Source organism: Tenrec ecaudatus, chromosome 1, assembly GCF_050624435.1.
Source record: "Tenrec ecaudatus isolate mTenEca1 chromosome 1, mTenEca1.hap1, whole genome shotgun sequence".
In the NCBI taxonomy this organism is placed as follows: Eukaryota; Metazoa; Chordata; class Mammalia; order Afrosoricida; family Tenrecidae; genus Tenrec; species Tenrec ecaudatus.
This window is the reverse complement of record NC_134530.1, coordinates 250,967,394-250,986,182: the sequence shown is the minus strand read 5'-3', so window position 1 is coordinate 250,986,182 and position 18,789 is coordinate 250,967,394. Positions and strand designations below refer to the sequence as shown.

General features: G+C 36.7%; 1 protein-coding gene across 1 annotated transcript in view; it reads right to left on the bottom strand.

The window, feature by feature from the left end:
* SDCCAG8 (SHH signaling and ciliogenesis regulator SDCCAG8) overlaps positions 1 to 18,789 on the bottom strand; it is a 300,672-nt gene that overhangs the window by 141,695 nt on the left and 140,188 nt on the right. Inside the window, exon 13 of the mRNA XM_075531174.1 lies at positions 7,887 to 8,029. Coding sequence (XP_075387289.1) covers positions 7,887 to 8,029 — 143 coding nt within the window. The remainder of the gene's footprint in view (positions 1 to 7,886; positions 8,030 to 18,789) is intronic.

Genomic DNA, 18,789 nt, shown 5'->3' with positions numbered 1-18,789 from the left:
GCACATACATCCATTTAAAATTATTTTCGACACATTTTTGTCTTAATTTATTCATGAAAGGGAAAAATGAGCTTAACTTTTAAATGGAAACTTTAGGCTAAAAAATTCCTGAATAAAACTCAGGAGGAAAAAATTAAAAGCTAAGTTCAGTATGGAACTGCAAGAGTAGAGTCTGTGTTATAACACTCTCTTGAAAGGAAGAGTGAAAGAGAAAGTTTGTAGCTTTGACCTCATTTAGTTGTTTCTTGAAATTGATTGTGGTTCCTTCTTAATCTTGCCTATCCACCAAAAGCAAAGGCAAATTGATTCTGAATTTGTAGAAAACCTGCTAAATGCCTGATGACTAATTCGGTGCTGAAGACCCACATTAAAATAGGTTTTTGCATTTATTTGTGAACATGAGTTTCGGCACACAGGGTAATGAGCTGATGGACTCAGTTCAAACCTTGCCTCTCCCATCCTTTCCTTCCATCCCCTTCCCAGCTGTGGGATTTTCCAATTCATCTTTCTGAGACTCAGCTTCCTCATCAATAAAGCACAGCTCTTCCTCCTGCTTTCTTTGCTATAAGTCTTTAAAAGGCAGGGTTTCTCAATGTAACTGAAGTTTTTAAAATATCAACTTTTCTTCCCTTTTTAATATTTAATCATTTAAAACAACAAAAAATTCCTACAACATCGTTTAATAAAATGACTTACTAGAAAAATCATAAATTTTAAAAGATAAAAGAAAAGGATTACGGTAACCAATGTCGCTGAATAATCTGTATAGTAATTGTTAGAGATCTAATTTCTGCATCACCTTCATCAAACATGTACGTGTATTTATGTAAACATATATGCACATAAATATTTCAAAAGCCCACTGATCATACTTTTGAATAATAAAGCAATTTAACATTGATTTGAGTTTCCAAACACTTACACTTGATTTTTGTACTTACCATCTACTTGTTGTTTTTTACCTTGTTGCAAACTGGTAATACACAACCCACCAGAGACCATACTTGTGTGCCACAGGGAGCCCAGCACAGTACTTGCAGCACACACCACCTTCGTTTATACATTCTTTACATCGCTCTTTTATATTCTCAGAGCTCTCTAAATACAACAAACCACCCTGTGAAGAACTGACTATGCCACATTGGACTTACCACATGTTGGCCAAGGACAAAAATTACTCTCAAACTAGCATGGAGAAAGATGTACTCTTTTCCCCTCTCATTCCACTTAAAACAATTCCTAGAATCAAAGGGAAAGCAAGGATTGATTTTTTATTTTTTCCAAGATAAAACAGGAGTAACAGGGTGGGCAACTTGTGTTTTATGTAATCAAAATTCCCAACACCCTTTGATTCCCTAGTATAACTCTTCTCCCCATACTTCTGCTGAGACCAAGAGCCACAGTGCCAGCAGAGAAATGTGAGTATGTGACTGACAGATGTGTCTCTATGGAATGGAAGAGTCTGAAAGAGTAAGTCAACATTCCCAAAAGAATGACCGAATGAAAGCATACTAGTCCTGTGTTGATCCAAGAGACCCTGAGGCCAGCTGCACCTGGACCTTACATGGTCTGGTTAAAAAATGAATAAGCTTTCTCTTTTTTAATTTTTGTCATCTCAACCAAAGAGTCTTGACACTCTGAGAAGTCAAGCAATTCCATTCAGGGAGGATTTTATATTAGCTACTTGATGGAAGCTAAATGTCAATAAGCTCTGGAAAGAAGTGTTAATCACTTCTCCCCAAGCAGTTTACCCATCACCTTAAGATAATCTGGTGACTGCTTTGTTATATACTCTCTCGTGAAAAAGATAAAAAATACTTCAGTTCAAGGTGCTATCTCGCTAGGTCACAGGTCCGATCTCCCTATTTGGATTGCAAAAGTAGGTCACAGTTTATCTCAATCTAGATGCCTACTCTGCTAAGTTCTTTGAAGCATAAATCATTGAAAATAGCATTTATATAAAAGTGAAAATAAAAATTTTAATGGTGGGCCCTGCTGATATAAAGTAGGACTTCACTAAAAGTGCAATGGCAGGTGGGTTTCCTTTGTGCACCTAGGAGCCATGTACATTCTAAACTCTCTGGAAATGAAACAAAAGAAGCCTTCATGCAATGTTTCCCTACAAATCATTGACAGATGCTCTCTGAGAAAAAGATGCAGGATTCAAAAGGAAATGTTTCAACACACACACAATAGGCATGGAGCAGAGTGCTTACCTCAGGAAGTGGTTAAAAACAGTTACATAAACAATTGTGACCTGCCCACATATAATCGACTGGGAGAGAGATTTAAAACCCCCAGCTCTGTGAAAGCATGTGGACATCTCAATGACAAATATGTGAAGAAATGTCTACTTAAAATAGAGTCCCTCTCCCCTCTTAAGTAAAACTGAAGTAAAGCAGGAAAGGAGGGGAGGAAAAAGAAGCAAAAGAGAAAGTTGTGAAATGTCACAGGGCTACGGCACATTATGGGCAAAAGCCAAGACTAATGCCCACTGATATGTATTTATATCTATGTGAAAGGGAGCAGTTAATACTTCTGCTATAAATTTGTTACCCCTTCTCTCAGTTGTCCTTTTAGGAACAATCACATTAGTCCATTTCCCTAATATTTAAAGAAAACTAGAGCCTGATGGCTAAGGATATGGGCTTTACAGACAAATTACTGGGCTTCCCAGCCAGTGTCCACAATGGATCAGCTGTCTGACGTTAGATAAACAATTTTACTTCTCGGTGCCTTCATTTTCTCAGTCCTAAAAGAAGGACAACGATAGGCTGTATTTCACAGAGCTATGGGACAGACTAAATGAAAATGTATTGGGCTTGGTTCCTGAAACTGCATGTGAAGAGTCTAATAGTGATGTAAGAGGAAAGGACTAGTTGTAGGTGGTGCAATAACATGGGAAGTGGCTTAAATTTATTGAGTTTATTGAGAATTAGCTTAAATTGCCACCTGGGTGGTTTGAACATTCTAGAATGGGTGGTGCACTACAAGGAAGACTTCCCAAATAGGATGACACAGTCGAAACAGTGCTTGATGAACGGCCACTTGGCAATGCTAATAAGAGATCACAAAGGCATGGGGAGACATTTTCAGAGCTTGATAAGTCAAAAGAGACTATATTGTGATGAATGTCAGTGAGCAGTATGAAGGACATTTCTGTAAAGCAGCAGTTCTCAACCTGTGGGTCATGACCCCTTTGGGGGTCGAACGACCATTTCACAGGGTTTGCCTGATTAGTAACAGTAGCAAAATTACAGTTATGAAGTAGCAACGAAAATAATTTTATGGTTGGTGAGATCACCACAATATGAGGAACTGTATTGAAGGGTCTCAGCTGTAAAGTCTCTCTGAAGTTCACACTTAGAAGGTATTGTAGATAAAGGATATGCTAAGTACTTTAAATGTCTACCGTGCAGAAACAAGAACTTAATAATCATCTCAAATCACAATTAAAATTCTTGACTATCAGAAATAAAAGAAAATCTAGAAATACACGCCTACTTTTATTTGACAGATACGTAAGCAGGCACAGTGGATCACAGAATGGCTGCAACGATGGCCTGGAACCTAACAAGTGTGAGGCGGGCCCAGGCTGGGGCCGTGTTGTACACAGGAGCAGTCGGAATTAAAGCCACCGGACAGCGCCTAACAACAGCAATTAGAAGCAGGCCTAAAGAAGCCAGTAATTTGTCAAACACTGCAAAGATAGTGAAAGCTCGGGAATATATTCCTCAAACTCATCCTTCCTAGACCCTAGCAGACTTGTGCTTGCCCCAAAGAAGAAAGGCCTGCCCACTGCCATCCAGACAACCCTAAGGCTATACATCTTTATGGGAGCAGTTAGCCTAAAAGCAGCTGGTGGATTTGAACCTCTGACCTTGTGGTTTAGCAATTCAATGCTAACCCAAGTGCCACCAGGACTCCTTATGAAGAAAATAGTAAGATTTTTTTATCGCTACTTTGTCAAAACAACCTTCGAATGATTCCCCTTTTTATGGGTCCTTGAACAGTATTTTTAAAAATATTCTCTGGAAGGCTCCGTTTCAGTCTTTCCTCAGGTGATGGTCTTACTTTGAAAGAATGATACTCTACATACTTTTTGCCCAATCTCTTGATTACAACTAATAACACTATGAAAAACAACTATGATGGACATCTCACCTGAATGCCAAAATAAAGTTATTATTTTCTTCTGGTAACTCTTTTAGGATCTATCTTTGGATTGACTGATCATCTAGTCAATTTAGGTTAAAAAGTGTGGATCCACCTGTAATTCTGTGTTCACTAAGTGTTTTTGGTATATACAGCTTCCTTTTCTGTGTCATTGGCAGACCACAGGTCAAACTTCATTGTTATTCTCCTGGGTTATTGTACCCATATTCAAATTGAAATCCCTGACAATAATGTCTCCCTCAAACAATTGCTTTTCCATAACACCTTTCCATAGGCCATCTATTAAAAACACACTTGATGTGGCCTTAGTTCAGCTCTTTGATCACATTACTTGAATGAACAAAACCTAACCAACTGCTGCTGAGTCCATTACAACCGATAGTAACCCTAGAGCCAGTGCAGAATTATTCCATAGGGGTTCTGAAACTATAAGTCTCTAAGGAAACAGACAGCCACCTCTTTCTCCATTGTAGCTGGTGTGCTTGAACTGCCAATTTTGTGGTAAGTAGCTCAATGCTTCATCCCCTGGGCCACGGGATCCTTAGGATTAATCTTTAAGATTAGTTGAATTAAAACTCAAAGACAAACAAAACCCACTGCCACTGAGTCATTTCTTACTCAGAGCAGCTATATAGAACAAAGCAGAACTGCACCTTTGGCTTTCGAAGGCTTCAAATCTTGACTGGAGCTGACAGCTTCTCCTGGCAAAGCAATGGGTAAGTTCCAACTGGTGACCTTACTATGTTACCATGGCTCCTTTACTTAAATTAAAGAGTCTCTTAATCAGGAGTTGCTAAGAATTTTCTATCAAGTGCTAGAGTAAGCACGGAGACCATTGAAACCACTCAATTCTACCATGGCACTGAGCAAAGCGCCACAGCTAACAGATGAAGGGTAACTGACGGTCTCAAGAAAATGTCCACTTGGATAAGCACTGTCCATGAACTCCTTCATCAACACTCCTACCAAGCACCCCTGTCAGAGAGCTTTCACTATCATCGGCATCGCGGTGCAGAACATGCCAGCTCTCCCCCTGTGCCCCTTACTGCTTTCAATGCACCTATAACCATGTTCGGTTATTTTGCTACAAAGAGGTCCGGCACCTTTACTAATATGTGACCAACTATCGGTAGAAACGGAATCTTCCCTCCCTTTCTCCAGGGCCAAGCAAAGTACTGAAACAATATTAAGTGCACCACAAATATTTGCTGAATAATTAATATTATGGTTACCAATTGGTCCTTTCTGTGAGTAAACACTGAAATTCTATTTCCCATATTCATTTCAGTTCAATAAAGGAAAACACCAAAAAAGAGTAGACAATATTTCTTTCCAAAAGCTCTTTAGATTTCTACTCCAATTTTTTAAAATGTTTTTGGCCCCAAAGATTTAGATCCTTGTTTCATCATTACTTTATCACATGGGTTCCATATTCAATTTTATCTTCTATTTAGGACATGTTCAAAATGTTTAAGTTCAAACTAAATATTGAGGAATGACCTGCTTTACTGGGGAGTTATTTATTTCATTTGAGCTACAAAAAAGAGAGAGAGAGAGAGAGAGTCTAAGTTTTCATAGTCAGACACTTAAAAATCAATATAGAATGGTAAGGGAAAGTAACATTTTGAAATCCAAGAAAGTATTATCAGAACTATTTCCCCCCAATAACCAAGTCACATACTCAGTGCAAGGGAGCTACGTACACTGTTCCTTGCATGTAAAATCATCATCTTTAAATTTATGGTAACAAAATTTTTAAAATCGGCTAAGAAGGACATGCTTACAAAAAGTGCTCTATTTAGAAGATAGGTAATTAAGCTTTATTTCTGGTAGAACTAAGTTTAAGTTTTTGTAGAACTGCTGTGAATAAAACTCAACAGAAAAAGCTTTCCATGGAATTAAGCAAAACCATGTTTTCCTTAAGAACAAAGGAATTAGTTACCACTCGTCCATTTTCAGCAGTTGCTGCATCTTAATATGCTCTACTTGCAAGAAACTGATCTTGTCAGACAGTACAAATTGACACTGCACAAGAAAACTCTCTACGGACTGTGACTTCAGAAATTAACTCTCTGAATAAGACAGAATGGCAAAAGGGGCAAAACCAGCATTAATATTTATTTACTGAAGCTCAGCCACACTGAGACATTAAAAGCTCCGTGGCTTAGTAGCGCTTAGCACACAAATGGCTGATTTTCAATAGAAGACTGACAGAGAAGAAAAATTATTAACATTCTCATGATTAAGCTCAAATCTGAAACTTCTGAGATTAAATAACCGATTAAATACCCACAGGAACTATGCTAACATTACATTCTCAATTCTACAACAATAATACTTTAAATGAGCATTCAAAGAATAATTATTCTGCAGTATTAAGCAGTACTTTCTCATAAAAATGTTTTATCTATTGGAAATTTCCCAAAATATCACACACATATAGATGACTTCCTTCCTCTCTTCTTTATTTCTCTGTCTCTCTCTTTCCTTCCTCTCTCCAGTCCTCCTTTTCCTTCTTTCTTCCTTCTCTTTCTCTTTCATTGTGTGAAAGGGGAAGTTGGCAAACCATTTGGAGTATTACCATAACAAAATGTTTGAACAAACTTTGATTTTAACAGGACTAGAGGCATCTTAACACTAACCCAAAACTTTGGGAGGTTCATCAACCTCTAGAATATTTTTTCCTCCGAATGCAGGCTGTTCAAGTGGTGCCTTTCTCCATCTGTTATCATACCGTGCTCAGAATTACATTGTCATATTTAATGCAAAAGGGATCAGTCCTCTTTTCATAGCTTAAAATCAACAAATTATTATGATTGGAAGATCACTATTTTTCTAATTTATGAGCCAAGGCAAATACCATAAACGTACATGTGTATTTTGAGAAAGTTCTCTCTAAAAACTGAACAAACCCATAGGCTTGACCTATAAATTGAAAAATCATACTAAAATTCAAAGTGAGAAAAAACTACTTATTAGTAATGTGATAGAATCATTTTCCTTTTCCTGTGTTTGTGTACATGTATGTGAGTGTGCACACACGCACTCGATTTTCCAATACTGCAAATTAACATTGCTTGCTAGCTGAAGTATTCCTATGATTTAGGGTTGAGCTATATGTTTACTGAAGTTTCATGACAACATGAATCACCTCACAATGTTTTAGGATGGAGGCAATGCAATTTTAAAATATAATAGTATCTGCATGGTTATAATGATTTGAACATGAGACGTGCCACTCAATTTCATCTCTAAATTTTATATACCTTTGGAACTAGATTTCTTATTTTACAGCAGTCCCATTGCAACCTGCATTTTGGGATGTCTTTTATTTTTTCTCTTTTGCCACTGACAATATCTGATTATTTTTCTAAATATATTTCTCAGTTTAACAATTTTATTAGACATAGAATTAGCAGGAGAGGTAGTGGTAGGAGAAATATGTCACTGTGTCTACACTGAGAGAGAATCACCTAAATATTTGAACACTGTAGATGAAAGGTTTTGTAATAGATCAGTAAATCCCCTGCCACACTTATCCGTCACATGTCTGCGTGTTTTGCTTATCACATCCCCACTTTTCTTAATATGCCTGAAATCTGTGTGTGAATTGAATGACTAAGACTAACTCTAACAACGGCTTGGAAGCCTGTGGCAAAAATGAGTGCAATGAAATCGGTGCTAGGGCACATAATGGGATTAGGGAGTACCTGGTGAGGTGCAGTTGGTGTTCAGATTCGCCCAGCAGTTCCGTCAGTTTCAGGCACTCCTCTCTGGCTCCAGCTCCCTTCTGCTGCTCCTGTTCCAAACGCTGCTTGCTTTCACTCAGTTCTAATCTCAATTTCTCTATTTCCTTAGGCAGAGAGAACAGTGGGGAAAAGCATCCACATAAAATATATGTGCTTGAATTCAAAATTATTCCATTTTTCTTTTTGTCTTAATTTTCAAAGGTGATTTTAAATTATTTGAAAATTTAGGCGAGCTTCCATTTTATAACAAAGGGAATTAACACATCCAAAAATGCACATTAGTGAGGGTGTTTTTGATCATTAGATGAATTCTCATTTCAAAAATGAAATGATTAAATGAGAATGGTCAAAATGGATTTAGCTACACTTTCATTTTAAGGCTCAGTCCCTTTAGAAAAGTAATATTGACTTAGAATGCCACTACTTTTAAAATTTAGCTTTTTTGTTTGTGAGATTATACAAGATATTTCCAGGGACTGACATCAAATATTTGTGTCTCTTTATCCTGAATTACAATTCTATTTTGGATGCTTTGAAAGCCAAATTAAAAGGTAAACTCATTTAAGATACGCTTTAGTTTTAGAAAAATGTCAAGTGGAAAGGAAGGCATCATTATGAGCCTCAATATTTTGTTGAAAAACAAACTTGGAGAAAAAATACAGCATAAAAATCTTTACACATTTAGAGTGTGTGGGATATCTGAGCTAAAGTAAAATCATATTACATTAAAATTTATATTAGAAAAAGGTAATGGAAGTGCATTGAGAAAAGTAATATAAGTAAAAATATATGAACATTTATGATAGCCTATTTCTTGGTTTCAGGATAGAACCATCCTTATTATACTGAAATTCAAATATGTCCACGAAAAAAATCCTATGTAGAATATACGTTAAACGATTTGTACATTAAAGCAGAAATACATTTATTATTAAAATAGGTAACCAAATAAAAAAGGAAAAGATAATATAAGAGATGAACATTTTTAAAATATTTACACTATTACAACAAGAAAAAGCCAAAGGGACAGTAAATACCAGCAGTGTTTTCAAGTTCAGTCAAAATCAAGAAGCAATTTCAATACAGCAAAATGCAAACTTCTTTTGGAGAACAAAATCATGTCAAAGTAGATTTTAAACTCAGTAGTTAAGCACATTTTTAAAATGTCCTTGTGTCATTTCTCAATACTCTGAACAAATTCTGACTATTTAGTCTTGTAGGCAAAAATAAACGAGGCAATTCATCTATATAGTTTTCCTTTGCTCATAGCCTAGAAATATTGTTCATCTCCATCAGAAACTGCATCACCAGCGCTATAATAAATCATGAAAACTTATTTCAAGTTCTCAAATATTTCTTTTATTTTAAAAAACATATGTGGTAACAAGTTTATTTTAATTTAAAGTAGATTCTCAATATATTTCAGGAGATTCATTATTAAATGAATCACACTTATTCCTTTAAAATATTTTTGGTTATGAAAATTATCCCAATATATTCACGTGCTACATATAATGTCCTTGGACCAATATCCAACCTCCTATACTAGGGTTCCAATCCCTGTAAAGCCTATTATATTAAAAGTTCGAGGTCCAAACAATGGTTTGTTACAGCAAGCACCACTTTTCCAATGTACATCAAAACACTATTATCATTACTGTGTTATTATGTTAAAATATTTTAGTGTATCTCACAGCATTTTGTTTTTAAAAAATATGTTTTACACATCGAAGGTACACTATGTACTATGACGAGTACTTGACTTTCTAGGGTTAGGTATGAACAGTGCCAAACAGTTCCAATTTAAACACCACAGATGTGGAAGTGAAACTCTTTATTTTTAATCTGGGCACTTCAGAAAATGTATTGAGAAGTAAAATTAAAGATAATGGAATTTTTGTACAAACTTTTGGAAGCCTTCTCATGTGGTAATTCAATAATGTCCAAATCGTATGTTCTATTTCAAAGAATGTACTATAACTATTAAGCAATGCATGATTGCCCTTACAGTTATACATATAATTAAAGGGTAAAAGCACATAACAGAAAAGTCCAATAACTTCATTAAATGATATTTATGAAATCCAATAAACAAAAATGTATACAATTAGCATTATATGCGGGCTTTAAAATTAGAGAAATGCAAACGCTGTGCTATATGCAAGGCACTGTAATCAATGTGGTGGACTCTGAGAGCCTCCATCTCTACACCTACCACTTAACAATCAGTGAAAGAAATGAGACGCATACACATGAAAGTACAATACATATGAAAACGCTTAATGAGTGGAGAAAAACAATACATGACCAGGTAAGAGGTATATCAGCAAGATAAGAAAAAGAAAATATGTAAGAATATTAAGGGGGCATAAACTCAAAATGCCAAAGTTAGACCACATTATAAAAGGTCTTTAATTTTAGATTAATAAAGTTTATTTTTCTTCTTATAGATAATAAGGGGATATTAATGGTTTCAGCAGGCACATAGTAAGATAGAAGCTGCAATTAAAGTAACAGGATCAGTGTGTATAATCAATTTAAGGTAGCAGAGAGACCTATGAAATAATAGTTGCAATATTCCAAACATCAGGAGTATTTATGGAATTAAAAGGAAAGGTATTTGGAGAAACCAAAGAGTTCACAGAATTTTGAATTGAGAGGATACAAAATAGTGACAGAAAATTATGAAATCCTAAATTTAATTTTTAAAATGTTTGATTGTACTTTGGTTGAAAGCTTACATAGCAAATTAGTTTTCCATTCATAATGTATACACATTGTTTAATGACATTGATTGCCATCCCTTTAATTTAACAATGCTCTTCCCAATTGTTCCCTTTGTTTCCTGTTTCCCTTTGCCCTTCTTTCTTATCCCTTCCTGCCTTTGGAACTTGATTTCTGGGCAAATGCTGCTCTTTTGACCATGTATAATTGATTAGTCTACCTCACTGGTATTACTGCTTATTTCATAGGCCTGTCTACTGTTTGGCTGAATGTTAGGCTTCCAGGTTTGATGGGTGTCTAAGGGCCATAGTCTCACGTGTTTCACTGTTATCTATCATATCAATAAACCTCATCTTTTAAAATTATTTTCAGTTTAATTCAACATTTATTCCTCCCAGTCTATCCAATACTTTCTATTGTAATTCCTTTCCGAGTGGTCAGGAGTGGTACTAGGGTAACTTCTTGTCCTTCTGGTCTCAGAGCCATGGACAGGGAGGTTCACGTGGCCCACTAGCCCTTTGGACTAATTATTTCCTTGAAGGTCTTGACCCTTCTTTTCTCCAAACAGGGAGAGGTCAATAGTTACATCTTAGCTGGTCACTAGGAAGCACTTAAGACCCCAGTCATTACTGAACAATGTACAGTTAAGAGACAAAACTCACTGCTATCAAGTTGATACCAACTCAGAGATCCTCTATAGGGTTTCAGAGATTTATAGTGTCTTACAGGAGCAGGTAACTTCATGTACCTCCCACAGAGAAGTTTGTGGGTTTGAACTACTGACCTTAGAATTATCAGCCCAATGCTTGCCCACCAGCATCAATAGGGATTCTTACTCACTCAAGAGGGTAGAGATGATACTAATAGGGTTCACCTGTGAGTAACTAGGAACAGAATTCCCTGGAATGCCATCCTGCTGTGTATATAATGAGCCCTCTGAGAAGCAGGGGAAAGGCTCTCATTACCAAGAAGAGCCGGTAGTGGCACGCAGATCTTCTGGACCCCAGATCCCTGCTCAGTGAACCTCCTGGATCCAGAAGACAGCTATATCAGAGTTGCAGCAGCAGAACCAAACTCAGAGCAAAGAACAGAGTGGTGAACGTCCCAACCCAAGTAAAAATGAGTGCTTTTGTGCAGGAGTCAGATTTGCAGAGTGGGGTACCTCTGGGGCACTTAATTGGCAAAGCTGAGATTGCTGATCCACTGAAGTGGTGCTGAATACCTTCTGGTTGAGACTTCCAGCAATATGGCATGCCTTTTTGTGCATTTGTTAGCAGAACTGAAAGAACTTTATAACATTTTATGATAAACAACTATTATTTCTCTGTGATATAACAACTTATTAACTTCCTTAATAAATCCTTTATTTATGAATTTTATCTGTGATAACAGAACCTAGAGAAGTAAAATAGAGAACATTAATTAAGACAACACATTTATATAAAAGTCACATACCCAAAGAGATATCATTTTACTGTGACCTGATGAAGGGTAGGCTCCCCAGCTACACTTTTGCAAGTTGACATAAATTCTAACAAACACAATGTTCCACCACATACATGAATATATTTGTACCAAAGATAAATACACACATGCAAATATCCTCTGTCAAATCTATCTATATATATATATATATATATATATATATATATATATATATATATATATATATATATGGTTATATTGTCTCTCTCTGGCCCAAACCTGTCCAGCCTGGATGTCAATGCACACATCTACTCATAGATCACAGATATTATAGAGTTGTGCATTTAACAGTAGTTACCTGTTTCCTTTAACAATTGCGAAATTCCCAGCATCTTAGCCTGCCACCATCATTTTTTTTACCTTTGAAAACCTCCCTCTTACTGTAGTCTGTCTTCTCCTTTGCCCAAATTAACAGAAGTCTAATTTATAACCAGTAACTTCGCCCTTCATTCTCCGCCAGCCCCTGGTAACCATAAAATAACAATTTGGGGTTGTTTTTGTTTTTTAATGTAAACACTTTTTCTTGATTTTTTACATTAAGGATTTTGTTCTAAACTTTCTTTAGGAAAATGGTGGACCAATTTTTATAAGAACTGTTCAACAATACATATGTACTTCACATTGAAAAACAAAAACAAAATATCAGAAAAAAGGCTGCAAAATTCATTGAAAGCTAGTCAAATGGGTAGGTAAAAAACATGTGTCCTAGAGTTCACATTCTGATCGGGACTGTAGAAACAGCTGTGGCACCATCCAGGTATGTAAGCTTAGACAAGTCACTCAACCTCTCTTTATAGATTCAATTTCTTCCATTTCAAATGGAAGTGGCAACTGTAGCAGTCATCTAAGACTATTGTGAACATTTACTGTTATGATGAATACACAGATGAGTGACTGGCACACAGAGCTGTGGTACAGTCTTTAAGCACTTGGCTATTAATCGAATTATCAGGTGGTTTGAACTCACTAGCTGCTCCACAGGAAGATTTAGCAGCCTCCTTCCTTAAAAATTACAGCCTTGATTCTGTGATGCTCACCTTCCTGACACAATCGCTGAAGAATAAATGGGTGGATAATCAAACGTGGTAAAGAAAGCTGATGGTGCCTGGCTATTAGAAGATATGGTGTCTGGGGTCCTAGAGAATTGAAGATAAAAAAGCAGATATCTATTAGGGTAGTAACAAGCCTACATGGAAGAAGCACACCAATCTATGTGATCATGAGGTGTCTACAGGATCAGGTATCAGGCATCAGAAGACCCAAAACAAACAATCATATCGATATAAATGGGGTGCAAATTGGAGACCCAAAGCCCATCTGTAGACAATTGGACATCCCCTCATAGAAGGGTCACCAGGGAGCAGTATAGCACCGACGAAACACACAACATTCTTCTAGCTCTTTAATGTTTCCTTCCCTCCCCACTATTATGACCCCAGGTCTACATTACAAATCGACTAGACCAGAGCAGGTACAGTGGTACAAATAAGAGCTCTCCACACATGGAATCCAGGACAGATAAACCCCTCAGGAACAACAAGGGGAGTAGCAATACCACTAAGGTAAGGGGAGAAAGAGGGAATACCACTAAGAGGGGGAGAAAGAGGGAACCTAGCGCAAAGATCAACATATAACCTGTCCCACCCCCACCCCCGACCACCACCACCCAGGGTGACGAACAACAGAAACATGGGTGAAGGGCGACAACAGTCGGTGTAATATATGAAAATAATAATAATTTATAATTTATAAAGGGTTCATAAGGGTGGAAGGGTGGGGGAGAGAGGGAAAAATGAGTAGCTGATACCAAGGGCTCAATTAAAAAGAAAACGTTTTGAAAAGGATGATGGCAACATAAGTATAAATGTACTTGATACAATTGATGTATGGATTGTTATAAGAGCTGTAAGAGCCCCCAATAAATTTTTTTTTAATTTACTGTCTTGGAAACACTCTGGGCCAGTTTTCTGTCTGGTAGGGTCACTATGTCTCAAAATCAACTCAATGACAATGAGTTTTTAAAATTATCAACATCACTATTAATGTCTATCAAAAAGCAAAATGATAACTTGGAAAAGAAAAAAATCTGTCTAAGGAGATATAGCTATCATTGAGGACCGAAGGGGTTCCAATTTTTTTTAAATAAAAATTTCCCTCATTTTCATAAAGCACTAGTTTGGTGAAAATTGAATAAAACTTTACCTGGTGTGATTTTAAAATCTAGAAATTATTTTTATTTAAAAATTTTGAAAAGCACTATCTGTTTCTTATTATCCATGCCAGCAAAGGAGCTTACTGGTGCAGATAATCAAAATCAACAGATAATCTAACCAGTTGGATCAGGACTCAACACTTAGTCCCTGAGTCAGAAAAATCTGCCATGGCACCAACGCCAACAGTTAGGAGAGAAATCTCTTGCCAGAAATACCAGGCTCCCACTGGCAGGATAGCCCTTTGCCTCACCCAAACTAGGTCAGGGCTGATTCCTTGGCTGTATTAAAGTGCTCCAGGAATGAAAAACCATTAGGAGTCAAAGGCCAATTGCACATTCCTGTCAAAGAACACGATTAACCTGCAATGTCTACAATGTAGTTTGAAGTGGCCAACTAAGCACCGTTTGGCGAACTAGGCAAAGACAAGTCCAGACAGCTTTACACTTTATCAAAAAGATACACTTCAAATCATGGAGGTAAAAACCACTAGAAGAAGCAATAGTAGTAACTGTTAAAATAGTTACTTTAGAAGAATAGTACTAGTGATGGAGTATGAAAGAAGGGAGACCAATTAGTGTTCATCTTTCTAACTATCAACTGAAAGGTTGGCAGTTCAAATCCTTCCAGAGATGTTTCAGAAGATGTAGCCTGCAATCTGTTTCCAAAGTTTACAGCCTTGAAAACTCAAAAGAGACCAACCAAAATGAACATCTTAACCCAACAAGTCCAACAATTAGGAAAAGAGAAACAAAATAAGCCAGCAGCCACCAAAAAGAAACAATAAAGATTAGAGCAGAAATCAATATAACAGAACACAATAGAAAGGATTAACAAAAGATGAAATTGATTCTTTGAAAGGATTAACAAAATCCACAAACCACGGACAAGTCTAACAAAGGGAAAAAAGGAGATGCATATAGCCCAAAGAAGAAACGAAGTGGCAACTAACAGAAACAAAATGGATATAACAGAATATTATAAAGAACTATACTACCACAAATTTGGAAATGCAGAAGAAATGGACACATTTCTAGAGATACTTACCTATCTAAACTAACATGGGCTGACAAAAAATCTGAACAGATCTAAAACAAAAGAAGAAATTGAACAGGTCTTTAAAAATCTCCTGACAAAATAATGCCCAGGCCTGCACAGCTTCCTGGTGAATTCCACCAAACATTCAGAGAAGAGCCGGCACTACCTCTACTCCAAACTATTGCAGAACACAAAAAGGTGCCAAACTCCTAATTCATTTTATGAAGTGCGCATAACCCTGGTACCCAAACAAGACAGAAACATCACTAAAAAAGACAATTACACATCAATATCCCTCATGCACGGCGATGATATCATTCTCAATTAATCTGAGCCAACAGACTCCAACAATGTATAACCAAAAAAACCCAAAAAACATTTGTGACCAAGTGGATTCACACCAGAATGCAATTCAGCATTAGAAAAATAATCAATGTAATCCATCACATAAATAAAATAACCATATGATAATATCAATTGACCCAGAAAAAGCATTTGACAAAAATCAGAACACACATTTCAGATAAAAACATTCAACAAAATAAAAATAGCTCAACAGAATAAAGGGCATACATATAAAACCAATGACCAACATCAATTTCGACAAAGAGAAACTGTAAATATTCCTCCTGCAAATAGGAAAACCTTCTAAATGTCTTAGAGCTATAATACAAAAGAGAGAAACTAAAAGCATCCAATTTTGCAAAGAAGTAAAACTCCCCTTACTTACAGATGATATTATTCTAGAAATTCAAAAGATCCCTAAGGTCTGACAAGAAAATTGTTAGAACTCATTGAAAAATAAAGTTAAGTGGCAGGGTATAAGTTCAACATACAGAATCAGTTGGGCTTATTTAAGCTAGCAGAGAGAACTCTGGAAAGGCAATCAAGTAATATCCTTTACAACAGCCATTTAAAAGATGAAATACATAGGAATAAACCTAAGCAAAAGAAACAAAAGACGTGTAAAAAGAAAACTACAAAACACTACTAGAAGAAACCAAAAGAAAATCAAAACCAAATTCACTGCCATTGAGTCAATGCTGACTCATATCAATTCCCCTGTGAGTTTCTGAAACTATAACTGTTCAAAGAGTACAAAGCCCAGCCTTTCTCTCTCAGAGCTACTGATGATTTCAAACTGCCAACCATGCCAATTGCAGTTCAAGGCATAACCATTACACCAGCGGTTCTCAACATGTAGGTTGTGACCCCTTTGGGTGGGGGTCAAATGACCCTTTCACAGGGGTTGCCCAATTCCTAACAGTAGCAAAATTACAGTTATAAAGTAGCAGCTAAAATAATTTTATGGTTGGGAGATCCTCACAACATTTGGAACTGTATTAATGGGTTGTGGCATTAGGAAGGTTGAGAACCACTGCATTACACCATCAGGAAACCAAAAGAGACCTACAAAAAGGAAGAATATACCATGTTCAAGGAGAGGAAGATGCATCATCAAAATATCTACTACTGCCCATATTGATCTGAATATTCTTTAAAGAGATGGAAAAACTAACCATCACCTTTATATGGATATGCAAGAGACCCTGGATAAGCAAAGGCTTACTAAAGAAGAAAAAAGGAAAATAGAGGGGAAAAGTAGGAGGCAAAATCTATTTATAGAGGTATAGCTATAGTCATGTATATATGTAAATATATTAATTTATAATGAAATGGACAGAGGCCAATGTACATATATTTATATGTGAAGTATTAAGATAACAGACAGACTTTGGGACTCTACTCAAGGCACCTCCCTAAACACAAGCACACATTGTTCTAATGACCTGGCATTCTGTGATGCTCACCTTCCCAACACGATCACTGAAGACAAATGGGTACATAAACAAATGTGATGAAGAAAGTGGATGGTGCCCGACTATCAAAAGATATAGTATCTGGGGTCTTAAAGGCTTTAAGTTCAACACACAGCCACCTAGCACGGAAGCAAATAAGCCCACATGGAAGAAGCACACCAGCTTGTATGATTATGAGGTGTCAATGGGATCAGGTATCAGCTACCAAAAGATCCAAAACAAACAATTATATCTATGTGAATGAAGGGGGTCAGAATGGAAACCCAAAGCCCATCTGTAGATAACTGGACATCCCCCAACAGAAGCAACAACCAAGGTGCAGTATAGCACTGATGAAACATACCTCATTCCTCTAGCTCCGGAACGCTTCCCCCCTTCCACTACCATGACCCAGTTCACCTTACAAATCTGGCTAGACAGGATTTATACATATACTGATATAGATAAGAGCTCTCAACACCTGGACTTCAGGACAGATAAAACCCTCAGGAATAGTAGTGGGAGTAGCCATATCATGAGCATAGGGCAGGGATTGGGAGGGAGAGAGGGGGTACCATCACAAGGTTGAATATATAGCCCACCTCACCAGAGGACAAATAACAGAAATGAAGGTGAAGTGAGACAACAGACAGTGTAAGACACAAAATAACCACAATAATATATAATTGATCAAAGATTCACAAGGGCAGGAGAGTGGGAGCGGGACGGAGGAAAAAAGGAACTGATATCAAGGACTCACGCAGGAAATGTTTTGGAAATGTTGATGGCAACATATGTACAAGTGTGCTTAATACAACTGAATGATGGATTGTCATAAGGTTTGTAAGACCCCATTTATTATTTTAAAATAAAACAATTAAAAAGCTTTTCACATACAAAGAAAAATTCTTTGACAACATGGATGAGTAGAGAAGGGAAGGAGGGGAAGTCACAGGCTAGAGGGGAGACGAGTGTTAACTTAGGTGAAGGGAGAGGCAACATACAATAAGATGGAGGTTAGGGGAAAATTCATAAAATATATTTTGAAAAACAAGGTGGTAGAGGATAAAAGAGTGGGTCAACTATCATACTATCAAACATATATCTCAAATATATATAGATCATCACAGAAAACACTACTGGATAGTACTGGTTAAAAGTATCAAGGAATTTATTTGTAAAATATGCTTCCACATTAGATTCATGGAGATCCATCCTATGAGAATAAAATTACTATTAATAAATGCATCATTTTAGAAATGTTTCAAATGATTGTCTTCTTTTCAGCGGGTGTTAAACATTGTTTATACCATTCTAGAAGTCATGTGCATGGTTCCCATTGTTGAGGGCACATAACACTGATTTGCTAAGTTTTTACTGTGGACTTTACAGTAATGCCGACACTAGCTGTCATTTTTTGAGTGCTTCCCATGTGCTAGGCACTGTCTTAGCATTTTGTAGTTTAAAAGTCTCATGTTATGCTCATAACAATCATAAAAATAAGTATCCTAATTTTGTTTTAGAAATGAGAAAAATGAAGTACCAGTCTAGTCTCACTGCCATTGAGTTAATTCTACACAACAGAGAACTCTACGGCACTAGAAAGCT